Source organism: Poecilia mexicana, unplaced genomic scaffold (genome assembly GCF_051168715.1).
Source record: "Poecilia mexicana isolate PSO_F unplaced genomic scaffold, ASM5116871v1 scaffold_20, whole genome shotgun sequence".
NCBI classification, from domain to species: domain Eukaryota; kingdom Metazoa; phylum Chordata; class Actinopteri; order Cyprinodontiformes; family Poeciliidae; genus Poecilia; species Poecilia mexicana.
Window position 1 is genome coordinate 25,290,695 of NW_028263389.1, and position 25,302 is coordinate 25,315,996.

Here is a 25,302-nt window from a genome sequence, read left to right on the forward strand (position 1 = left end):
ATGCCCTTCACTGCTGCCCTGTTTTCTTAAAGAAAATCCAGCAGCTGATCCCATTTATGAGCCGTCTGTGTGAGGATCCTGGCTGGAGAACACTGAAGCTGATCAATACCCTGCAGAGGAGGCAAACGGAGCCCCTCTCACAGCTTAACAGCAGAGAATTAAAACAGCAGCAGAAAGGTGTTTTTGGGTTAAAGGACCAGTATCATGTATTTTCCAGGCACAGTGTTGTTTTATAGCAAAAACCTTCAGTTATTAAAAAACTGAAGGTTTTACATCAAATACGAGTTAAAAGAAATTTAACTTTGTAATTTAACATCTTGAAATTGGGCCTCTGTCTCTTTAAAACACTCCTTGTACATGGATGTTCTGAAACAGACAGCAGATCAGAACCAGCTTTATTGATTTGACTGAACCAGTACAACAGACGATCAGTACAGAAACAGAGCACAGTGTCAACGAGTAAGAAAACTAAACAGTTCCTCACATCTAAACCAATCAAAGAAGATAAATAAAACTGAATGGTGAAGAACTAAGAGGATTTGAAACTGTTCCATATAATTTCACTTCATCACTCAGGATGTTCTGTAGGACATCAGGTTTTAGATATGATCATTTCCCCAGTCCTGTGCTTTAATCCTGACCTGCGGGACAAACACTCAACTAAGATTGGATGAACACACAGAGAGTTAATTTCATCAACTCCAGACTCCAGAAAGTCAGTGAGCAAACAGTCTTGTACATTACATCTGAAAATAATTAGTAATCTTACTTTTTCTCACTACATCATGTTCTTTTCAGGGCTCACAATTCTCTAGAAACATCCCTCAACAGTCCTTGCATGTTAAAATGTGACTAACATCCATGTGAATCTTAGGAGGTCCAACGCCACCAGGCCACCTTCATGCGATCCCACACAGCATCTAAAGAGTCAAAGGCAGGGCGCACATCTAGGATGGAGAATTGATAGTTTTCACGGTTCATTTCTCCATCATAGTAGTCGATGACGTAGCGGACCTCCTTCCCACAGCGGTCAATGATCCAGTCATGGCGGTCAAAAGGCAGTTCATAGCTATGAGAACACATTCAGTTAAAATCATGTAAATGCAGCAGACTGAAACATTTAGGATCAGAAGAATGAATTAAGGGGGATTATTAGCCATTATGGCATCATTTATCAAGATAGGTTTTCATCAAACGGTCATAAATAAGTTGTCATAAAATAAGCTACAGACACCCACTGATAATGTACTGAATGTAGGCAAACCTAAAAAAACAAACAAAAAAGAAGCTGAATCAGAGCAACGTAGCGCTTACCCCATCCAGTGGCGGACGCGGGCTCTGGGAGAGAACTCTTTGGCTTTCCCACCAAACCTCTTAAGTGTGGGCCCACATGGACACTCACTGTGAAAACACAAGACCAGAAACAAACCGCTCATCGTTTGAATCTCAAGATACAATTCAAACTCAATAATACTTTATTGATCCCAATGGGAAATTAAGTGAAACTCCTCCATCCATCCATCCATTTTCTTGCGCTTATCCGGGGTCGGGTCGCAGGGACTTCAGAAGGGAGGCCCAGACTTCCATCTCCCCAGCCACTTGTTCCAGTTCCTCCAAGGGGAATCCTAAGGCGTTCCCAGGCCAGCCGAGAGACATGGTCCCTTCAGCGTGTCCTGGGTCTTCCCCGGGGCCTCCTCCCGGTGGGACGTGCCTGGAACACCTCACCGGGGAGGCGTCCAGGAGGCATCCTGACCAGATGCTTGAGCCACCTCAACTGGCTCCTCTCAACGTGGAGGAGCAGCGGCTTTACTCTGAGTCCCTCCCGGATGACCGAGCTTCTCACCCTATCTCTAAGGGAGAGCCCAGCCACCCTGCGGAGGAAACCCATTTTGGCTGCTTATATCCGTGATCTCGTTCTTTCAGTAATGAAAGAACGAGATCTTTCTCGTTTTTTTTATATAGAACCTGAATTTTTTTTATAGAACCTGAATCTATCGAACCTGACTATAGATTCAGAGGTTCGACTTTAGATGAGGGTGGGAACGTAGATCGACCGGTAAATCAAGAGATTCGCTTCTTGGCTCAGCTCTCTCTTCACCACGATGGACCGGTCCAGCGCCCGTTTCACGGCAGACGCTGCTCCAATCCGCTTGTTGATCTGCTCCCTTCTTCCCTCATTCGTGGACAAGATTCCCAGATATTTAAACTCCTCCACTTGAGGCAGGGCGACCCCCCCGAACCCCCTCCGACCCGGAGAAGGCACTCTTCCCTTTTCCGGCTCAAGACCATGGCCTTGGATTTGGAGGCACTGATCCTCATCCCGGCCGCTTAACACTCGGCCGCGAACCGCTCCAGTGAGAGCTGCAGATCACGACCTGATGAAGCCAACAGGACCACATCATCTGCAAAAAACAGAGATGCGATCCTAAGGCCACCAAAACGGATCCCCTCAACACCTCGGCTGCACCTAGAAATTCCATCCATGAAAGTAATGAACAGAATCAGTGACAAAGGGCAGCCTTGGTGGAGTCCAACTCTCACAGGAAACGAGCCCGACTTACTGCCGGCAATGCAGACCAGGCTCTGACACTAGTCATACAGGGACCTGACAGCCCCCATCAAAGGGCCCTGTACCCCATACTCCCGGAGAAGCCCCCACAAGGCCCCCTAAGGGACACGGTCAAACGCCTTCTGCAAGTCCACAAAACACATGTAGACCAGTTAGGCAAACTCCCATGCACCCTCCAGGACCCTGCTGAGAGTGTAGAGCTGGTCCAGTGTTCCACGACCAGGACGAAAACCACACTGCTCTTCTTGAATCCGAGGTTCGACTATCCGACAGACCCTCCTCTCCTGGACCCCTGAATAGACCCTACCAGGGAGGCTTAAGAGTGTGAGCCCTCTGTAATTGGAGCACAACCCTGCAACATCCAGAGCCTTAAGGAACTTCAGGCGGATCTCATCCACCCCCGGGGCCCTGTCCTTGAGGAGTTTCTGAATCACCTCGGCAACCTCGTCCCCAGAGATTGGAGAGCCTGACCCAGAGTACCCAGGCTCAGCTTCCTCAATGGAAGGCATGTTGGTGGGATTGAGGAGGTCTTCGAAGTATTCCGCCCACCGGCCCACAACGTCCCGAGTTGAGGTCAGCAGCACCACCATCCCCACAATAAACAGTGTTGGTGCTGCACTGCTTCCCCCTTCTGAGACGCCGGATGGTGGACCAGAATCGTCTCGAAGCCGTGCGGAAGTCTTTCTCCATGGCCTCTCCAAACTCCTCCCACCTGGGCCGCATACCGCTTCGCTTGCCAATACCCATCAGTTGCTTCAGGGGTCCCACAGGCCAAAAAGGCCCGATAAGACTCCTCCTTCAGCTTGACACCATCCCTCACCAAAGATGTCCACCAGCGGGTTCGAGGGTTGCCGCCGTGACAGGCACCGGCAACCTTGTGGCCGCTGCTCCGATAAGCCGCCTTGACAATGGAGGCACGGAACATGGTCCACTCAGACTCAATGTCTCCCACTTCCCCCGGAACGTGTTCGAAGTTCTGCCGGAGATGGGAGTTAAAGCTCCATCTCACAGTGGACTCCGCCAGACATTCCCAGCAGACCCCCACTACATGTTTGGGTCTGCCAGGTCTGACCAGCTTCCTCCCCCCCCACCGGAGCCAACTCACCACCAGGTAGTGGTCAGTGGACAGCTCCGCCCCTCTCTTCACCCAAGTGTCCAGGACATACAGCCACAGACCCGATAAAACGACAACAAAATCGATCATCGAACTGTGGCCTAGGGTGTCCTGGTGCCAAGTGCACATATGGAGACCCTTATGCCTGAACATGGTGTTTGTGATGGACAATCTGTGACGAGCACAGAAGTCCAACAACAGAACAGCACTCGAGTTCAGATCGGGGGAGCCTTTCCTCCCAACCACGCCCCTCCAGGTCTCACTGTCATTGCCCATGTGAGCATTGAAGTCCCCCAGTAGAAGAAGGGAGTCCCCAGGAGGGGCACTCTCCAGTACCCCCTCTAAGGACTCCAAGAAGGGTGGGTAATCTGAACTGTTGTTCGGCCCATAAGCACAGACAACAGTCAGAACCTGTCCCCGCACCCATAGGTAGAGGGAGGCTACCCTCTCGTTCACCGGGGTAAACCCCAACGTACAGGCGCCAAGATGGGGGGCAACAAGTATGCCCACTCCTGCCCTCTCACAGTGGGCAACTCCAGAGTGGAATTATGTCCAGCCCCTCTCAAGGAGACTGGTTCCAGAACCAGAGCCATGCGTTGAGGTGAGACCGACTATTTCTAGGCAGAACCTCTCAGCCGTACACACGGATTTAGTATCCGGGCGAGGGAACACTAAATCCAATGTTGCTTCTCATCATAGGGGTCTTCAGGCTGCACTTAGTCTGGTTACTCACCCAGGACCTGTCTGCCTTGGGTGACCCTACCAGGGGCATAAAGCATAGCTCCTAGGATTATTGGGACGCTCAAACCCCTCCACCACGATAAGGTGGCAGCCCAAGGAGAGGCCCAAGCCTCATTAATTCAAAATTCTTAGAGTTATTGTAGATGGTAATTGCTGCTGGTAGGAAAGATTTCCTGTAGCAGTCTGTATTACAGCAAATTTACGGAAGCCTCTGACTAAAGACACTGTTTTTTAAGATGACCTCATGAAGAGGTTGAGTAGGGTTGTCCATCATTTTCTTGATTTTATTTAAAATCATCCCTTGGATCTTCATCTCCGGAGGTTCAACAGTCATCCCAAAAACACAACCAGAACAGAACCAGCCATCTACTTCAGAACTCTTCGGTACCGAATGACCGTCACTTACTGTGCATGCAGGGCTTCCCACTTAAGGATCTCCTGCCAGGCCTGCTCATTGTTCTGATTGTGGATTTTAATAATATTGGTCATGTCCTGGGGAGCGAGGTCATCATCCCGCCAGCGCCATCTACAAGGTAATATCAAATCAAAAGTCCGAAGTCATTAGGTTACCACCTACAACACAAACATTAAAACAAAAGACAGCAGCAGAAAATGAAATGCATTTTAATAAAAGTTAGTTGAAAAGTGAGAAAATAAGTGCTTATTCTAGAAAGCAAAAAAATTCATGCATGGTTTTTACCCAGGATTGAAAACCCAAATCCCAGAAATTGTGGAAGTTCTGCAATTGTAAATAAAAAAAAAATCCAAGAGATTTTTAAAGCAAAATCTGTTGTGTTAAATCTGAGAAGTCATACGTGTATTCATCATTAAATGAGAATTAAATGATCTCATTTAATGATGAATACACATATGACAATGTTGATGCATGTTACACGTCCCACCATGTGGAATCTCCTCCCTTTTTCAAAACAGTTTGAAGACAGCTGGACATTGGCTTTCCATTCTTGCTTTAAGTAGGCATCCAGCAACTTCATTTGAGGAAGTCATTACATTTCACTTTTAATGATGTTCTTGTTAGGAGGATATCCAAAGTAAAAGGAAATGAATGGACAAGCCAGGAACAAAAAAGTAGAGACTTGTGTTTAAAGGGAACTCTAAATTCTGGTTGAGAGAGGAGCAAAAAAGAAACTAATATCAAAAATTCTGAAACCTCCATGTTTCACACTGAACATCTTTTGTACCAACTAAGGCCCTGATCTACAAAGATTCCAAATAAGGACTGGTAAATTGTGCAAAGAAAAAAAAGTGCACAAAAATATGCACATGACTAATCAGTTGCGCAGTCAATCTTTGTAGAGGAGCAGCAATGGTACAGACTGGCCTATTTAAAGGAGGAGTTCGTGTGAACCACTAGCTCTCTACACGGAAAATGTTGGAGAGGAGAGCGGCCAGAAAAATGATTAGAAAAACATTATGCTGGTTTCATTAAAAATAGATGTTCCTCATACAATATACAGATATTGTTGAACTTTATGTGCAGTATTTAACACATAAACAAGATTCAGCCATTGTAACTTAAGATGCTGAAAAAGCGTTTGATAAAGTGAATTTGTCATTATTCAATATTAAAAATATTTAGATTTGGAGATTATTTTATTAACTGGATTAAGTTATTCTACACATCACCAAGAGCAACTGTTACTACCAACAATGCAACTTCAAAGGACTTCATCTTACAGAGGTACAGGACAGAGATGTCCACCCTCTCCATCCTCGTTTTCCATTTTTCTAACCCCTTGCAGCAGCAACTCGTCAAAACTCTTATAAAATGTATTCCAATTAATTCAACAGAAGATAACTTTTGTTTATATGCTGACAATGTCCTGTTACTACTACAGGATCCATATTCTTAATGACAATCAGAAGAATTTTCAAAATCTGCAGTTCTCCTTTTAAATCATTTAAAATGGGAGACAATCCAAACCATGCCCATCCCTCTGAGCTCAAGTCACATTACATATCCTGAGATTAAATAACCTCCTAGGTTGTCGGAACTGTTTAATCTTAATTTCATACCTCTTCAACAATCAATAAATGGAAATTCATTAATATTACCAATATATACACCACTTTGGAACAATCTCACAATAAATAAAAACTCCTTTTTTTTTAGCTTATGGGTCTCTAAAGGCATTACACATTTTGAACACATATTTTCATAATTAAACAATATAAACTTGATGATACTCAATTAGAATATCTTCACATAAAATCTCTTATACAAAGTAAATATGACCTGGAACAACTCATTATAGAACCTAATTCACAAATTACTGGACTACTTAAAATTGCATCTAGAAACAAAATTCAGTCGAGATGCAGAATGTTAAACAGGATTGATTCAACAATATTCATACCTACTTTAAAATGGCAAATGGATCTGAATATAAACCCAGATGATGACTTCTGAATTAAAATTTGCAATAATATCGCATATGACAAAAACCTCTAATCTTCAGCTCATTCAATATAAAGTACTTCACTGAATCCACTACACAACTCAGAGAATGCATAAAATGATTTTGGCTCAGTTTGAATTGTGCAGAAATTGTTCACAAAATCTCCCTGACACATATTTTCATCCTTTATGGAATTGCTTGAACAATCTTGGACACAAGTAACTCCATCTCTCTCCAGTAGGTTTGGCTGTCTCAGCCCATTATCACTATGTCTTTGTTTATTAGGAGACGTCACCAACATGGCTGCACAGTGGCCACAGTTGGTAGAGCTGTTGCCTTGCAGTAAGAAGGTCCTCGGTTCGAGGAGTTTGCATGTTCTCCCTGTGCATGGTGGGTTCTCTCCAGGTACTCTGGTTTCCTCCCACAGTCCAAAAACATGACTGTCAGGTTAATTGGTCTCTAAATTCTCCCTAGGTGTGAGTGTGTGTGTGTGTGTGTGTGTGTGCGCATGGTTGTTTGTCTCTGTGTTGCCTTTTGACAGACTGGCGACCTGTCCAGGGTGACCCCGCCTCTCACCTGGAACGTTAGCTGGAGGCACCAGCACCTCCCAACCCCACAAGGGACAAGGGTGTTAGAAAATGGATGGATGGATCACCCACATTATTTATGATGTTCCAAATACAAAACAACTACTTATAGCTTTAACCATTGCTAAGAAGACCGTTCTTATGAAATTGAAAAACAAGAAACGCCATCAGTCTTATACACTGGAAAAAATTACTCAATGAACACATTTTAATGGAAAAATAACATTTGTGTAATAGATTTTATAAGATCCTCACTTATACCATAACATAATGTTTTATGATTATTGTTTTTGCCCTTCTCTTCTTTTTTCTCCATTATCCTTCTCTTCCCATCCATGTAGTTCCTGTATGCAATATGACAAACTGCACTTAGTAGAAATAATTTTATTACCTCTATTAATTGATCCATCATATGCCTATTTTTATTTGCCTTTCATAATTTGTCTTATTATTATTGTCATTATTACTTGTTCTTTTTTCAATTGCTCCACATACTGATGTCATTCATATCACCATCATTGCTCATACACTCTCACGTGCACACTGTTAATATTCTTTTTAATCTTTATTTTTCTGTGTTTTTTATTAATGTAATAACATGCATTTTGTACTTTGGTGTAAAATAAATTTCTATAAAAAATAAAATAAAAAGTCATGCTGGGCATTACAACGTTGTATACTAATTTAAGTGAATTGTATTATTATTGGAACACTAGGTTTAGTCATGGTGTTTCTTGTTTTGTGATTATTTTATTAATAAACCTTTTCTGGGCTCCTGCAGAGCATCAAACTGCGAGGGTCCAGTGATGGTGCGTTGTCATTATTCTGTAGTCCTGCAGCTCAAAATCAGCAATGCAAGAAGAGATTTCTAGAACATTTTTGACAAGCTATGACATATGTCATTTACTGTAAATATACCCCCGACTCGCCGTAGTGACCACTGTGCTCCAGTTTACACCTACTTTTCAGGAGTGTCAAATATAAATGCAACAGGTCCAGCAAACTGGTTCAGGTTTACTACATTGTATTCAGGGAGGCAAGTCATTACATTTGCATGTCCTCTTCCCATGATTTATTACTTTCTGATGATCAGCAAATGTTTTCCATATTCATGAAGGCAGAGACGTTTTTGCGCCTGTGATTTTCATTTTGATATGCAATCCTTTTTGTATATTGTTTTAGATCAGGTTTGGACATGAAATCCAAGTTTTTAGTTGTTTTTATACACAAACTTTTAATAGATCAGGCCTGTAATGTTTTTCAGAAAATCATCTGACCAGAGCATCATCTTCAACATTTGCTGTGTCTCCCACAAGATTTCGATACCTTTATTTGAGCAATAGTTTATTTTCAGCAACAGTTTTCTGCTTAGTGCTCTTCTATTGAGGCCAGATTTGTGTAGTTCATAACTAAAAGGTGAAACTGATGATGTCAGATGAAGGAATAATTATCTTTGTATGCCGCCTGCAGTATATGAAATCAATGTTTGATCTTGAGAGAAAATGTCACTAAACGACTGCTCCCTGGGTCACATTTACTTCTGGCTCTGCAGCTACTTACACACAATCACGTCTGGTTTAACCATCCACTCTGCAAAAAAGCAGAGTAAAATCCTAATACAAAATAATATACTCATATTATTGATCATAGCCAGCTAATTAACTCCATTCCTAGATGAGTCTTTAGCAAAGTCAACTAAGAGCATCTGTAGATTTAAAACTATCTAGAAAACAGGTGTAGAGACCTGAATAAAAAGTGTCATGTACAGCTGGGACTAACCCCTTCCGCAGCATGGCGTTCCAGAACATCTGCTCTGATGGGTAGACCCAGTTCTTTTCTGCACCATGACGTGGAATGTTTGACTCCTCTCTGGAGACGGACAGATTAAAGGGCTGATCTGGAGCTGGCGTTTGGTTTGGAGGAGGCATCTGCACAGAGATGAAAAAGTTAAACCACTTCATAACTTCTTTACAGTCAAAACTCGATGGCCAACTGAAACACATTAAAACAGATTACTTGCAGAATAACCATAATCTGGATCTGAATAGTAACGTAATCAGAGACAGTTTAGAAGTTTACAATAATCAAAGCTGCAAGCAGCATCAAGCACCTGCTGGAGATCTGCTCTGCTCTGTGTTGTGACCAGAGATCGTTAGTGGGCCTGCCACACATTCCCCACATGTAGGCACTAGAAGGCAAGTCTTGAAAATTAAGCTTAGTCATGTTAAATTCAGCTCTGGTGTGAAGTCGCAACAATTTGGCTGAAATGACTTTCCTGATGGAAGTTACAGTTACAGTTTGATGGTTGACAAATTTATGCAATTTTGGTGCAATATTGAAATCACTCAAAAGGGATTTAGAGGCACCATCTGAAAATGGTGAGATTCTGAAACTCACCACACATGTAGGGTTGAACAAACATTGGACAGTTCACAGTGGGATTCAACATGATCATGCTCATATACAGCTTCAAATTTATGAGTGAGTAAAAGAAGATCCGATGTTTGTTTCAAAATGGCCAGCTTCCTCTGGGTTCTGGACTGTGTGTCCTACAGGCTTCATTGTAGGTCTTAAGTTACATTTATTATCATATTCAACAAAATTAAAATAGGCTGGTGAGGCTTCTTTGTCAGATTAAAATCATCTTTTAAAATAATCTTTAAGTGGGTATTGAACAGTTTTCATTGTGCTTATGCTTCTGTATTAAAAATATTTTATTGGCCTGATGTAATATTCTAATCTCAGCTGTCGGTTTTTATTTGCTGCAAGTCGAAAATCAAACAGAAATAAATGTTTGAAAACATCAGTCATGTTATTAATCTATAAAATGTGTTTGACTTAATTTACTAAAATAAATGGCCTTTTCAACAGTATTCCATCAATCCATTTTCTAACACCATTGTCCCTTAGTGGGGTTGGGAGCTGCTGGTGCCTCTCCAGCTAACATTCCGTGCGAGAGGCGGGGTCACCCTGGACAGGTCACCCTGGACAGGTCACCCTGGACAGGTCACCAGTCTGTCGCAGGGCAACAGAGAGACAGACAGGACACACAGCATGCACACACACATCTAAGGACAATTTAGAGAAACCAATTAACCTGACAGTCATGTTTTTGGATTGTGGGAGGAAGCCGGAGTACCTGGAGAGAACCCACCATGCACAGGGAGAACATGGAAACTCCATGCAGAAAGACCCCAGGTAGGGAATCGAATCGGAATCAGCCAGGACCTTCTTGCTGCAAGGCAATAGCTCTGCCAACTGCACCACTGTGCAGCCCAATAATATTCCCATGTACTGAATATCACTATAAGGTAATTTGTCAGTCCCTTCAAGTTTTTATTGAGTAGCTGTTAATAGATTATGATCATTTTAGTGCAGATCATTTGATAGACAGGGTGTCCCCATAATCACAATCACACCATAATCCCACTTGCAGTCAGACAAGTACTGTTGTCCTGGCAACCGCCAAACCCAGACTTGTACATCAGATTGGCAGATGGAGAAGCGTAAATCACTCCAGAGAATGAGCCTCCACTGCTCTAGAGTCCAGTGGCAGCAACCATAGAGGAATTGCCTCTATGGCCTCTGCTCGGACAGTCAGCACACCATCAGAGGACACACCCGATCCCATCTTGACCCATCACATGATGAAAAATACAAAGCATCCATTGAAAATACCATAAAGCAAGGGTCTACAACCCCTGCATGTAAGGCATACATCACTCAGTGATGTATGCCTTACATGCATCACCATGGATGCATCACCATGGAAACCCATTCCATGAAGCTCTCCATCTGCTGTTCTTGAGCTAATCTGAAGGCCACATGAGATTTGAAGGTCTGTAGTGATGGACTGCAGAAAGTTGGTGACCTCTTCACACTGTGCGCTTCAGCTGACCGTCAGTTTACTTGGCCTACCACTTTTTGGCTGAGTTGCTGTCGTTCCCAAACACTTCCATGTTGCTGAAGGTCGACTGTGGAATAATTAGGAGTGAGGAAATTTCACAACTGGATTTGTTGCACAGGTGGCATCCTATCACAGTTCCAAGGTGGAATTCACTGAGATCCTGAGAGCGAGCCATTCTTTTGACAATACAGTGTAGGTACCATCATTAACCAAGATGATTTTTATTAGTTAATTTTCATACAATTTCTATTTATCATAGCTTTTGTTTGTTTCAAATTATGTTAGTGATCATGATGAACTTTTGGTCAATAACATGAACAACAATTTTGTTCATGTATGTATATATGTGGACACGCGAGATTAAGAGCAACTCATTCATTCAAATCATTTCTACCCATTGTGCTTTGCTTAACTGAAGAGGATGTTCATCACAGTAATCATGTCAGAGTGGGCTTACCACACAGTGAAAAGTGCCAACAGGAATCCCAGTTTGAATCTTAAACCGATTTTTGTTCACTTATGTAAACATTCTCTTGATTCCCAGTTTAGTAAAGGAGCAAATTTAAATCAAAAGGCCAAAACTTTCACTTAGATTTTTTTCACAAAATACTTTTCAAACACATCCTGCTGCCTGTACACTGTTCATGTAGGTACCATATTCGCTGGGTCAATGTCACTATTCTTGGGTTCTGCAGCTCTCATGGGACACTCCACAAACTCATAGGCTCGGTCCTGATGGGCTGGACCTGCCTCTGCACCTTTTATCGGGACCTCTGAAAGAGAAGATGCTGTCAAAGATGAGAAAAGTTTGAAAGATAAGAACCATTACTCTCACATTTTAGCTAAATGTAGTTGCCAAAAAAACTAAAGCAGTGTGTTCTGACCTTCAAATTAAACTGGTTACCTTTGATAGGCTGAGCTTGGTGCATGGGACATCCTGAAGGTGGTGATGCTAAGAAAATAAAATTCAATTAACATTATAAACAAAATATCATTGATTACATATGGCAAGCTATATTAAAATATGTGGAATTTCATGATAATATCAACCTTTGGTAGACTGGGCTTGGTGCATAGGACAGCCTTGAGGAGGAATTGCCTCTATGGCCTCTGCTCGGACAGTCAGTGCACCATCAGAGGACACACCCGATCCCATCTTGACCTATCACATGATGAAAAATACAAAGCATCCATTGAAAAATACCATAAAGCAAGGGTCTACAACCTTATCTGAGCTACTCTACCCACTCTTCCATTTGTGTAGTGATGACTAATATTTGTTCTGTGGACAAATAACCCCACCTGAGCTGTGGATCTCTGCATCTGGTCCAGAGTCACCATGGGCCTGTTGGCTGCATCTCTGATCTGTCATTATTATTAATGCTTGTGGTTGTAATGTGACAAAATAGAAAAGTTCAAGGGGTATTTAAACCTTTTGCAATGCACTGTAGGTCGCAAGTTATAAGAAAATGTGACCTCACATTTTTGCTTGAATGTTGTATAAAACTCCTTCAAATACAAACCAAATGGACTTGTCACTACATTCCTTTAGATTATGTCAGAGTTCAGTACAACTGTCTGTTAAATTTCTGTTATTCTCTTCACAAGATAAACAGCATACATTCTCCATTAATGTCAAATCAAACACACTTTAATATTTTAATAACGGTTGTGAAATGTGATGCGATTAGTAATTTGCAAAATTTCCCCTTTTCAAAACCTTTAACCTGACAGTATCATGGGGAATGGAGCTTGAAATGACAGCATAGAGGCATTCAAGTCTGTCAAACAGTGTTCTGTGTCAAATACAAAAAATATGTACTCAACTTCTAAGAATTGCACTAGGGTTTATAATAATAACTTTAAGACTAACAATAAGAACATTTCTAAGTTTAAGGCTTAAAATTGTGATTTTCACATGTTACTTTTTAGACCCCATAGAAACACTGGTACAGGAAAAAGTTTTTATACACGTTTATCCCATGAACACAACCTATTTTCACAAGTGCCTGTTACAAAAGGTTCTCAAGGCATGTTCTGATTTCAGGGTTAAGTTTTACTCACTAAAGCTAATTGCTTTGTTTCAGAGTTTTTAAAAATAATTTAATTGTGAACTTTACTACACTTAGGCTTATGACTGATGAGGAGCCAGTCAACTGTAATCCATCACCCTAACCCTACAGACCAGCGTGCAGCATTAGCTTAGTTGTAAATACAGATTAGGGTCGCTGTGTGTTTGTACAGACTAAAGATAGATCTGCAGCTCAGCCTTCACAAACTGTAGACAAAAAGGATTAAAGACTTCACATCTAAAACATTTAATGTCTGTACATAAGAGGAATTAAAGCTAATTAGAGGATACTAGCCTAAATTTAAGTATGCACAGGCAGTCACACTTCTTCCAACCCATTACCTCTGATAGCTCAAGCCAGGGTGGCTTTAGTGGTCAATAATAAGCTTGTAAACTGTGTGAGGTGCAAATTATCAAGGTACTAAAGCTTTAAAGCTGGTTTAAAGACCAGACTGAGCAAGTATTAAGTAATTATCGGATGATAATTATTGGCCCAATATCAAGGCGTCATTCTGTCCGATATATCAAATAGCACCAATAACATTCAGTGGTGTGGGTATCAAGCACCACAACTACTGCATGGAGATCAAGTGGCATCAGAATAATTGTAGAAAACAACTGTGGGACTGGAAATAAATTATTTTAACATTTCCTCAAGTCAGAAAACAACTGTCATAATTTTAATAACACTACAAGTAAAAAAATAACATATCAAGTAAGCCAGGGTCTTATATGCAAACAATGGAAATATAAACATAAAAAGGTCAGAATGACCCCAACTGGGAACGTCCAACACTATATGAATGCAGCTCAGCTTGTCGGTCAACAGAGAACATGGCAACTGTAGGTTGGAACTTCTTTAAGGTTTCAGAGGAAGACAATACTCTGCTTAAAAAGTGTTGAAAGTTCTGCAAGTTGAAAAACAGCATGTCATCTAAAATGCAACCATTGCTTTGACAGAGTATAAAGATGGTAGCAACAAGTCAGCTTTCAAGAAACCATTGGGGCTCAAATCCATTGCAAAGCTTTTGATAAAACATGAATATTTGCTCACAAAACAAAAGGGCTGAAAAAAATCACATGAATGACGGCACTTGAAGACCAACACTCCACCCTAGTTGAAGACGGGGCTGTTTTCACCTCATTTGCCCCTTGGAGCTGCAGTTTACCATGATGAGCTGCAGCTACTTTTCTGATGTGCGTCTTCCAGATAAGTATCATGCGATCACCAAATGCATTCGTACTTTGATTGCACAGAAATATTATGTCTATGTTTGACAGAAGAGTTAATGAAATAAACTTCTTCTACTAATAATTTCTGCCAAGTTGTGGCTGGCTTAGAGTAATGCTACCCCTTACTGGTTTCATTCTAAGCCTCACCATGAATATAGCAGTTAATAGTAGCCATAACTACATTAGTAGTATAAATTAATGTGCTTTTACTCTAACTTGTGTAAGAGCATTTTCTATTTTGAACTTGAGAAATTAATATTTTAACTTTTTATTTATTTAAACTTCCTGATCAATTTTAGAGACATTGTTTTTGTAGTAATGCACTTTATTTAAATAAATGTTTATTTGAGATATGGTTTATTTTAGGAATTCTCTGGTCAGGTTTTTTACTGCAGATACCGATCACCCATGAAGGCTGATCACCGATACTGATCACATAATTATTATTTAATCATAAACCCTACCGGTTACATTACGTGGAAAAAGGAACCATGAATTCACCTTAATTTAGACAAAAACTTGTTTTTAATAACTTTTTCCAAGAAGAAAACTAAACAAAACAGGCATTGTGCAAATTGTACTGCTATTGATAATACTACCTTTAACAGACTGAAAACACATGAAGGCTCTGAAGAGGCTAAATAATGCAAAGAGCCAAAATAAAACCTCTCAACATTGCCAAGAAGTTCAAGTATAAAACTTAACATTCAAAGGCAAAAACAGGTTCCATTACAATAAACAATCCAGAGTTACTGAATGAAAACTTCCTGATAGCATGGCGGCTAGCTGATTACTGCTAGCTCTGATTGGCTGTTTCTGACTGAGCGGAGTAATTATGCAGATCAGGGAGGAGATTGATTATTTTTTTAGAGATTATCTGTCTCATGTTAGGACAGCGGAAGTTTTAATACGTATGTAAAATGTATTTTTTTTAAGTTAGATGCTGCAGCTTTAAGCAGGTTCGGTGTGAGAGTCACTACCAGGTGGAGCAGAACCAGCGTCTTACCTCGCTAATTTTCCAGGTTATTTGTTTAGCTTTCTGACCGTCATGCTAATCCGGGTGAGTGTTTGTAGCTGTGCGCTGCTTTACCTGCTATCTGATCCTCCGTATGTCTTTTTTACTGCAGTGAGCCTCGATGCAGCCAAACTCCGTCAAGTATCTCATTGTTTTTATGTCGTATTAGATTCGTTGTGTTGATGCATTTTGACCTGCTTCAATTTTCCGCCGCAACACGCAAACTTCCCCATTAACTCAGTGCGTTATAGTTATACATCGCTTTGGATTTGTTGTTGCGCGTTTGCGCAGAGTGAAGGAAAGAGGAGACCAGCTGCACAGGCAGGCTGGAAATGAGATGATCGGTATCGGCAACAAGAGCCAATGATCGCCGATCACCGATCATGCACTTTTTCACGGAAATCGGCCCGATTATGATCGGTGACCGATCGATCGGCACACCTCTAGCAGATACCAGTCACCAATACTGATCACCTGGATTGGCTGCAAATTTTTCACTTTAGATGCAAACATTATTATGTGATCTGGCAAAATGAAAAATAATCTGGTAATAAAATCACCTAGTTTAGACAAAAAACATGCAGGCACAATGCAGCAAGTATCCAGTCAAAAACAACTGAAAAACCTGCCATCAGTAATACGATAATTAACAGTAAGACTCTCACAGCCAAACAAAGTCAAATAAATCTCACAACACTGCATAAATAATGTCAAGTAAAGAGTGAAACATTCATTCCAAGTCAAATGCATGTTACAGTTACAAAATCAAAACTGCCTGATTGTTTTGTGTTGGTTCAGATAGGTTGGTTTTGACCAAGCTGAGTAATTCTGCAGAACACAGAGAGGAGGCAGAAGAGCTTGATTTTTTCCCCACAGATTATCTCATCGTAGAACAGCTAAAGTTTTAAAATTTATGTAAAACCCTTTTTTTTAAGCTACGTGCTGCAGCCTTAAGGAGTCGTTCGATGGGTGGAGCTCAAACAGTGCTAAGTCTGCAAAACATTACAATATTATACAGCATTCAGGAAGAGCAGAACGCAGCGCATTACACCACTAGCTTGATGACAAATTATTTTCTGGGTTATTTGCTTAGCTTTCTGACAATTGAGCTCATTTGGATGGATGTTGAAAATTATGCTCTGCTTTACTTTTTGTCTGACCGCTGTGGATTTCTTTTTCCTGCAGCGAGTCTCGATATAGCCATATATTGTTTTTTAAATGTCATATTAGATTCGTTAATGCATTTTGACGTGCTTCACCCCTGAGGTAATTTCTGTCTTAAAACGCAAAGTCCCATACGACGTCACTGAGGATTTATTGCTATCTATTGTTTTAACTTTAAATGAGTTGATTCTCCTGCTTGGCTCTGGAAATTTCGGAGGTTTTTCTGGCTTCAAAACGCCGAGTTTGATAACGTTTAATAACAATAATTAAAACTTCTCAATGTTTGACATTGTCTAGCAAAAAGTTTTTACGTCAGGCTACACAGCTGCTACATCGATGAACTGCTCTATGCTGTAGTTGGGGATTTGTTGTTTGCTGCTGAGCAGAATCATTTTGTGGCTAAAACAAACATTATTTTACATCAACTTCTAAGTTATGTGAAACTTCTGTTGAAATGTGAAGGCTCAGAATCAGTCCAGTACCGGTACCGGTCCACATTCTCAGAGGAGAAAGATTCACCTGGTATAAATTACATTTTTAGCTATTGGAGTAACGCTTAAGAGAAATTTATTTAATCAAAGAATGTCATGAATATGTGTGTAAGGCTGCACCGATTGCGGTTTTCTAGCCGATCCCGATCCTTAAAAAGCCTGACCGGCTGATTTTGATTTTGGCTGATTTGAATCTTCTAGTCTGAAATGTTGCTAAATATAGCAAGAAAGTCACTGAGTTGCAACAGTGTGGTGAATATTGTTAACTGTAAACGTTGAGACCTGACCTGGTCGGTCTGTCAGTCAAACCTCTCACTGCAGAGCAGAAGAGGACAGAGGCTGATTTATAAACCTTTGATGATGAAGAAAAGATCAGGGGATAAGATCAGCTTCACATGTAAGTATCGGCCAATCACGATCCCCCAAAATTAAGGAAATCGACGCCCAGGAATCAACTGGTCGATAAATCAGTTGGCCAATAAATGTATCCCATTATACATGTATATCATGTAAACAGCACTGCCAGAGATGCAGTAAGTTTATAGCAGGTGTGTGAATGATCTAATGATCGGACTGCTGATTGCAGCCAGTCCATATTGTTAGCAGAACTAGAGGGCCCCAAAACCACATTTCACTTAGGGCCCCATGGAGGCTTGGGCCGGCCCTGATGGCGGGTCACCAGGTTTATAATACACTGGGGGAAACCCTGCTATAGAACACTTGAAAATAATCGTTTATAATCGTTCAAGTAACGTGGCCCAATATTTATGTTTAGCCATGATGTTTTTCTTTTTGGTTTAATTGTGGAACTATTGCTGGTAGTTTGGCGGCATTCATCTATTCGAAGCAGGCATCTTTTCCCGCACAATTTGTGGGAAATGCAGCTGATATAATCTGCATCAAAATTTCTGGGCAAAATAGACACGCTCATGCAGAGCATGAAGACAGACAGTATGGACAGTATCACGCTTAACGCTGATTTTATATAATTTTAATATTATTTTTCCGGTCAAACCATATCAAATGTGTTGTCTACTTAGAGTTAATACTCGCGGCCGCATGGAGGTCTGAGAAACTCGTCCCATAAACTCAACCAACCAGAATATTTTCTGTGACGATTATTAAAAACTCAACAGACACGAAACACCTACTAAAGCCACATAGCAGCATTGAATTAATCTCCCGTTTGTTGCGCATCTCTCCGTAGTGCAGCATATTTAACTCATCATGCAGGGCTGGTCCAAAGCTGTACGAGGCCTTGAGCAGAATCTGACTTAGGGGCCCCTTTTGTTGCTAAAAATATCAGCAGCTCTAACGACTTCTGTGTTAGATTTAGTGAAATACGGGAGAAGGGAGTAGTTTAATTGGCCAGCCTAAAAAGCAATAAGTTATAATCGCAGTTTACTAATTTGTATTTGTAAATTCAAAGATTAAACTCACAGCATCAGATTGTTGCTATGGTAACAAAACAATTTAACTATGAATATTGTTCTTTGAAGTTTTACAAAGTAAACTTTCCAGCTCCTTAAAATCTTGTATTTAAATGTTAACAATTTAAAAACATTTAATTTATGTATGCCTAAACAATTGAATCAAATTTAACAGCATTGATCATCTCAATAAACAAGTGTTACATTTATGAATCTGTGGTCTGTTTTAAAATATTAGTGTTTATGGGGCCCCTGAAGCTCTTGGGGGCCTGATGGAGCCGCTGATTTAATTTGGATTAAACAGAAGTGCAAATTTGTTGTTTTTAGACTAGTTGTGGGTTTAAATAGCATTTCACTGGAGATCTCTTCCCGTAACATATAATTACACAGTAATACTTTTACATTTCCTGTCAACTTAACATCTTTTAATACAAAAACACGGTGAACCGCCTCGACGCCCCGACCACCGGGCTTAGCAAGTTTTCTGGAGGAAACTCTGAAGTATAATAGTGTTTGTTTCTTTGCAGCCTCTTCCAAATCCACATAATGACAACTACAATTGTAATGTTCTGGAATGTGTATTCTGGCTGTGCTCAATCCATTATCTGTAGGTGATTTGTTATGGCTTGCTGTGAGGAGCAGCCAATCAGACATCAGGGTCTGTGGACAAACAACATACAAGTCCCACTGAGTTTGACAGTTTAAATTATTTCATGACACCTGTTTACGATGGCCCTGAGGTGCAAACCACTTCAACAAATTCATAAACACAACATTAACACAGCACAACTACAAATTACAAAAATGCTACAACATTAACAAAATGGAAGAGGTATGTCCCAGTAAGAGACCTGAGGGTAACACTTTATTTGAAGGGGGTTGAATAAGACTGACATGACACTGTCATAAACATGAATAAGCCTTCATGAATATTTTATATTACTGACATAAATTTGTTATAAAAGTATTACTGATTGCACTTTAAAAATCAGGTAACTTTATGTTATTAAAGGTAAAGTTTAAACAGTGATGATTTCCTGGTTAATGTCAAGTTGTCATAATGAAGATATTTTGAATAATATCAACTTTGTATTAAAAGTGTCATAATTTACCGAATGACGCTTTATGACAACAGTCATAAATATTCATGAAGGCTTATTGATGTTCATGACAGGTGTTATGTCAGTCTTATTCAACCCCCTTCAAATAAAGTGTTACCGACCTGAGAAACCACTGATTGGACAATAAGCGTGAATACTATACTCCGAGTCCTACTTACCTTGGCGCCATCTTGAAAGTGGCAGTGGAGAGAAGACTGTGTTGCCAGTATAATACAAATAAATTTGTTGGAGCCTATTAAGAATTAGATTAATTTACTTTTGGCTAAATTATTAATGTTACAGATCTAAGGTTATGTGAATGGTAGATCTATTCTTGTTTATTTATTTATTCATTTGTGTTGCTTAGACCCTCCTCCAGTCAGTCAGCCTCCTGCAGTGATTAACAAGCAGAAGCAGCTGCTGTGGTTGATCTGATTGTTTGGTGAAGGAGTGAGGAGCGAAACAGTTTTTCTACCACAAATTAACCTTTAAATTTTTTGTATGAAGTCAACTAGGAGAATATTTCTGTTATTTTTATAAGTAAAGAAAATACTCTCTTTGAAACCAGAAAACCCGTTCAAGCAGTAACTTCTGGTTCAAAAGCACTGTCGTCCAATCAGCGATTTCTCAGGTCTCCAACTGGGACATACCCTTTCTGTTTTGTTAATATTGTGTTTTTAAATTTGTTGAAGTGGTTTGCACCTCAGGGCCACCGTACCTGTGCAAGCGTTGTCATAATATTATAACTGTCACAAATAAAAAGTAAAATTAAGTATATTACTTAATAGTATACAAATAATTTCAGAATTGTAGCCCACCATTTATATGCATTAGTCCCAAACGCCGCTACGCACTGCAGAATCTTTTAAAATTAAGACGCAGAAAATGTTTTGTAGCAGGTTGTTGAACATTGTAGACGGTCCTTAAGGACTGGTCTGCACATGGAGGCCATTCTTATTTGAAGGACGACAATGTGGCTTAATTAAAGTAATCACGCAGTCTACTGTTCAACTTGCCGCGGTTATAGAGATGTCCATTCTATGTTTAAACACCGGTTCGTTTGAGACATATTGAGAGAGGAAGGGCGAACTGACCGACTTTACTACATCTGGGTAAAATAGCATAGCACTACTTTCGAGCTCTAAATCTGTGGTTATTCTTTTTTACGCCTTTAATCAGAACGAACAGCAAAAACGTCAAGTCCCGAGACTCTTGTTTTCGCCGTCTAACGAGTTACAAAAGCATGACTACAAGCACGGCCATTTAACGCGAGCTAAGCTACTAGCAGCTATGTTAACGTTAGGCAGAGTGAAGAACAACTTACAAAAATAATAAACAGATCGCAGTGATAAAGTTTTCAGTAAAATCCCTTCCTGTGGTTTGTCTCTGACCAGATAATGTTGAGAGAGATTAATAAACTGTTAAAGCAAAGACTAACCTGTGCAAACGATGACTGCTTTCCTCCAATGTCACCGTGGGACAGTGGTCGACTTGTGCAACTACGAACGTAAGTTCTTTGCATCATCACGTCAAAGCTGACGAAGTGTGGCAGGATATGGCAGGCCGATTTAACATAAATTCGGTTTTGTCCAACTGTCCATATTACACTCCAGAGATATCTAAAATTAATTTTGACTTGACAAAACTACATTTTGACTACCCGCAATGGTAATTTAAGATGTCTGCTTTTACATTCTGACTAGTAAGAATAATAATTCAAGATATATCTAAATGCATTTAGACAAGCCTAAATTCCTTTCTATCTCTAATGACGTCTCCTGATCTGTCATTTGACGTAATACATAGAGGCAATCATAACCCTAATCCTCTTGAACCTAATTATGACTAGTCAAAATTTAATTTTTAGGTATTTGAATTAATTGCAAATTGCACCAAACAAAAGTATAAACATTGTTTTGCACTCATTTTAATGAACTCGATTTAAAACATCCATCCATCCATCCACCCATTTTCTGTACACCCTTGTCCCTCAGTGAGGTCGGGAGGTAGATCTAAAACATTTCAAAAATAATTTCTCTCAAATATCTGTGATAGGTAGCACTTATCCTCCATCCACCCATTTTCTGTACACCCTTTTCCCTTAGTGGGGTCGGGAGGGTTGCTGGTGCCTAGCACTTATCCTTTGCATGAATAATTAATCCCACCTCACAGGTGTGGCATATCAAGATGCTGATTAGACAGCCTGGTTATTGCACAGGTGTGCTGTAGGCTGGCTGGCCACATTAAGTCACTGAAATCTGAAATGTGCTGTTTGCTTTATTTGGGAGGGTCTTACAAAAAATATAAATGCAATACTTTTGTTTTTGCTCCCATTTTTATTAGCTCAACAATCTAAAACATTTTTCTATATAAATGAAATAATTTCTTTCAAATACTGTTAACAAATCTGTCTAAATCTGATCGTGAGCACTTCTTTAGATAATCCATCCCACCTCACAGGTCTGGCATATCCAGATACTAATTGGATAGCATAATTATAGCACAGGTAGGCTGACTACAATAAAAGCCACTGTGAAATGTGCTTTCAGAGTGGCCATTATCTGGTTTGGTGACAACTTGCCTCACGCAATGCAACATCCATTACGTAGAGTTGATCAGGTTGTTGATTGTGGAATGTAGGTCCACTCCTCTTACATGGCTCACATGTCCAGTGAGAAAGCTGGCCATGAAAGAACTGGGATGTTTTCAGCTTCTAGGAATTTTGTGCAGATTCTTACAAGATGGAGCAACATGCTGCAACATGAGGAGATAGTCGTGGATGAATGGCACAACAATGGGCCTCAGGATCTCTGTGCCTTCAAATGTCATCAATAAAAGTACTTGTTTGATGTCCCTGACATAGACCAGCCCATACCATAACCCCGCCACCACCATGAGCCACTTCATCCATGGGCCACTCAGTCCACAATGTTGACATCAGCAAACGCTTGATCCACCCCCTACCACACACACTGTCTGTTGTCTGTCCTGGGATGGTTTACACATGGTCTGCAATTGTGAGGCCAGGTCAAAATCTTTGAAACGCTTTAGGAGAAGGCTTATGGTAGTGATGTGTCTTCTGTGCCAAGGCTTCGGAGAATGTGTCTAGTACTCCCGGAGGATTTTTATGAAGTACGTATTGAGGCTTGTGTTGATGGAACAGGTTGTGACGTTTGAAGCCTCGCAAGCGGGCCGTAACCACGTAACTGATTTAGGAGCTGGATCTGTTTGCTTGCAGATCAAAAGAAATGTTTCACCTGCCACATTTTCTTGTTTTAGGATTTTATTGCGTGTGCGTTTGCAAGTCATTGCATGAACCTAATTTTTCCTTGTCTGGCAACATTTTGATTTCGCCAAATAGTTTCACACAGTAACAATAAACCATTCCCTATAAACATAAAAAAAACAACACTGTAGATCCTGTGTTCTAATTTCTAATGTTTTAAAAGCACACCTGTGCTGAGGTGTGCTTTTTATCTTTCTGCAGAAAGTAGCTTCCCTTCGCCTACGGGTGGGGGGACGGGTCCTGACTGTTGTTTGTGCTTATGGGCCGAACAGCAATCCAGATTACCCACCCTTATTGGAGTCCTTAGAGGGGGTACTGGAGAGTGCCCCTCCTGGGGACTCCCTTCTTCTACTGGGGAACTTCACCGCTCACGTGGGCAATGACAGTGAGACCTGGAGGGGCGTGGTTGGGAGGAACGGTCCCCCCCGAACTGAACTCGAGTGGTGTTCTGTTGTTGGACTTCTGTGCTCGTCACAGATTGTCCATAACGAACACCATGTTCAGGCATAAGGGTGTCCACATGTCCGTCGGATAGTTGAACCTCGGATTCAGGAAGAGCAGTGTGGTTTTTCAGACTGAAGAAGGAGTCCTATCGGGCCTTTTTGGCCTGTGGGACCCCTGAAGCAGCTGAGAGGTCTTGGCAGGCGAAGCAGCATGCGGCTCGGGTGGTTGCTGAAGCAAAAACTTGGGCATGGCAGGAGTTTGGAGAGGCCATGGAGAAAGACTTCCGTTCGGCTTCAAGGCGATTCTGGTCCACCATTCGGCGTCTCAGGAGGGAGAAGCAGTGCAGCACCAACACTGTTTATGGTGGGGATGGTGGTGCTGCTGACTTTGACTTGGGATGTTGTGGGCCGGTGGGCGGAATACTTCCAAGACCTCCTCAATCCCACCAACATGCCTTCCACTGAGGAAGCTGAGCCTGAGGACTCTGGGTCGGGCTCTCCAATCTCTGGGGATGAGGTCGCCAAGGTGGTTAGAAAGCTCCTCGGTGGCAGGGCCACGGGGATGGATGAGATCCGCCTGGAGTTCCTTAAGGCTCTGGATGCTGTAGGGTTGTGTTGGTTGACGCGGCTCTGCAACATTGCATGGAAATCGGGGGCAGTTCCCCTGGATTGGCAGACTGGGGTGGTGGTCCCCCTGTTTAAAATGGGGGACCGGAGGGTGTGCTCAAATTACAGAGGGGTCACACTCTTAAGCCTCCGTGGTAAGGTCTATTCAGGGGTCCTGGAGAGGAGGGTCCATCGGATAGTTGAACCTCGGATTCAGGAAGAGCAGTGTGGTTTTCATCCTGGTCGTGGAACACTGGACCAGCTCTACACCCTCAGCAGGGTCCTGGAGGGTGCATGGGAGTTCACCCAACCAGTCTACATATGTTTTATGGACTTGGAGAAGGCGTTCGACCGTGTCCCTCGGAGGGAAGAAGGGAGCAGGAGATCAACAGGCGGAATGGTCCAGCATCTATCGTGAAACGGGTGCTGTACCGGTCCATCGTGGCGAAGAGAGAGCTGAGTCAAACAGCGAAGCTCTCAATTTACTGGTCAATCTACGTTCCCACCCTCATCTATGGTCATGAGCTTTGGGTCATGACCAAAAGAACGAGGTCACGGATACAAGCGGCCAAAATGGGTTTCCTCCGCAGGGTGTCTGGGCTCTCCCTTAGAGATAGGGTGAGAAGCTCGGTCATCCGGGAGGGACTCAGAGTAGAGCCGCTGCTCCTCCACGTCAAGAGGATCCAGTTGAGGTGGCTCGGGCATCTGGTCAGGATGCCTCCTAGACGCCTCCCTGGTGAGGTGTTCCGGGCACGTCCCACCGGGAGGAGGCCCCGAGGAAGACCCAGGACACGCTGGAGGGACAATGTCTCTCGGCTGGCCTGGGAACGCATTGGGATTCCCCCGGAGGAGCTGGAAGAAGTGGCTGAGGAGAGGGAAGTCTGGGCCTCCCTTCTGAAGCTGCTGCCCCTGCGACCCGACCCAGGGTGAGGTGGAAGAAAATGGATGGATGGATAAACCTGCTGATGCTTTTGTTGCTTCATCCACGCTCTGTGAGGATGGGTATTTTCTGTAGCAGATGGAATCATCTCAAAACAGAAAACCCACCTAAACTCGGGCAGTTAAAGTTTCTATTTTTAAGTCATAAACAATGTCATTTTGTCAATAGTGAATGGAGTAACAAGC

The 25,302-nt window shown here is 41.7% G+C and overlaps 1 protein-coding gene across 2 annotated transcripts; it reads right to left on the minus strand.

Moving 5' to 3' along the window:
- Positions 1 to 378: 378 nt before the first annotated feature.
- Positions 379 to 21,388, minus strand: hccsb (holocytochrome c synthase b). Of its 2 annotated transcripts, none has more exons than XM_014969436.2 (8): positions 21,281 to 21,388; positions 12,389 to 12,500; positions 12,243 to 12,290; positions 11,993 to 12,111; positions 9,211 to 9,359; positions 4,831 to 4,950; positions 1,315 to 1,401; positions 379 to 1,069 (listed from the first exon to the last, which is right to left on the minus strand). In XM_014969436.2, the coding sequence occupies exons 1-8, from the start codon at positions 21,365 to 21,367 to the stop codon at positions 871 to 873; spliced, it is 921 nt and encodes a 306-aa protein (XP_014824922.2). In that variant the 5' UTR covers positions 21,368 to 21,388; the 3' UTR covers positions 379 to 870. The 2 variants fall into 2 exon arrangements, with proteins under 2 accessions (XP_014824922.2, XP_014824921.2); XM_014969435.2 differs by having other exon boundaries at positions 11,993 to 12,126.
- Between the last annotated feature and the right edge of the window lie 3,914 nt (positions 21,389 to 25,302).

What these genes read in the sequence shown, in the direction of transcription:
- hccsb (XM_014969435.2), bottom strand. Translation starts at nt 21,367, where the DNA reads ATGATGCAAAGAACTTACGTTCGTAGTTGCACAAGTCGACCACTGTCC. An exon ending in AGCAGTCATCGTTTGCACAG is followed by an intron (nt 12,501 to 21,280) that starts GTTAGTCTTTGC and finishes ATCATGTGATAG; the next exon opens with GTCAAGATGGGATCGGGTGT. An exon ending in AACGCCATGCTGCGGAAGGG is followed by an intron (nt 4,951 to 9,210) that starts GTTAGTCCCAGC and finishes ATTACCTTGTAG; the next exon opens with ATGGCGCTGGCGGGATGATG.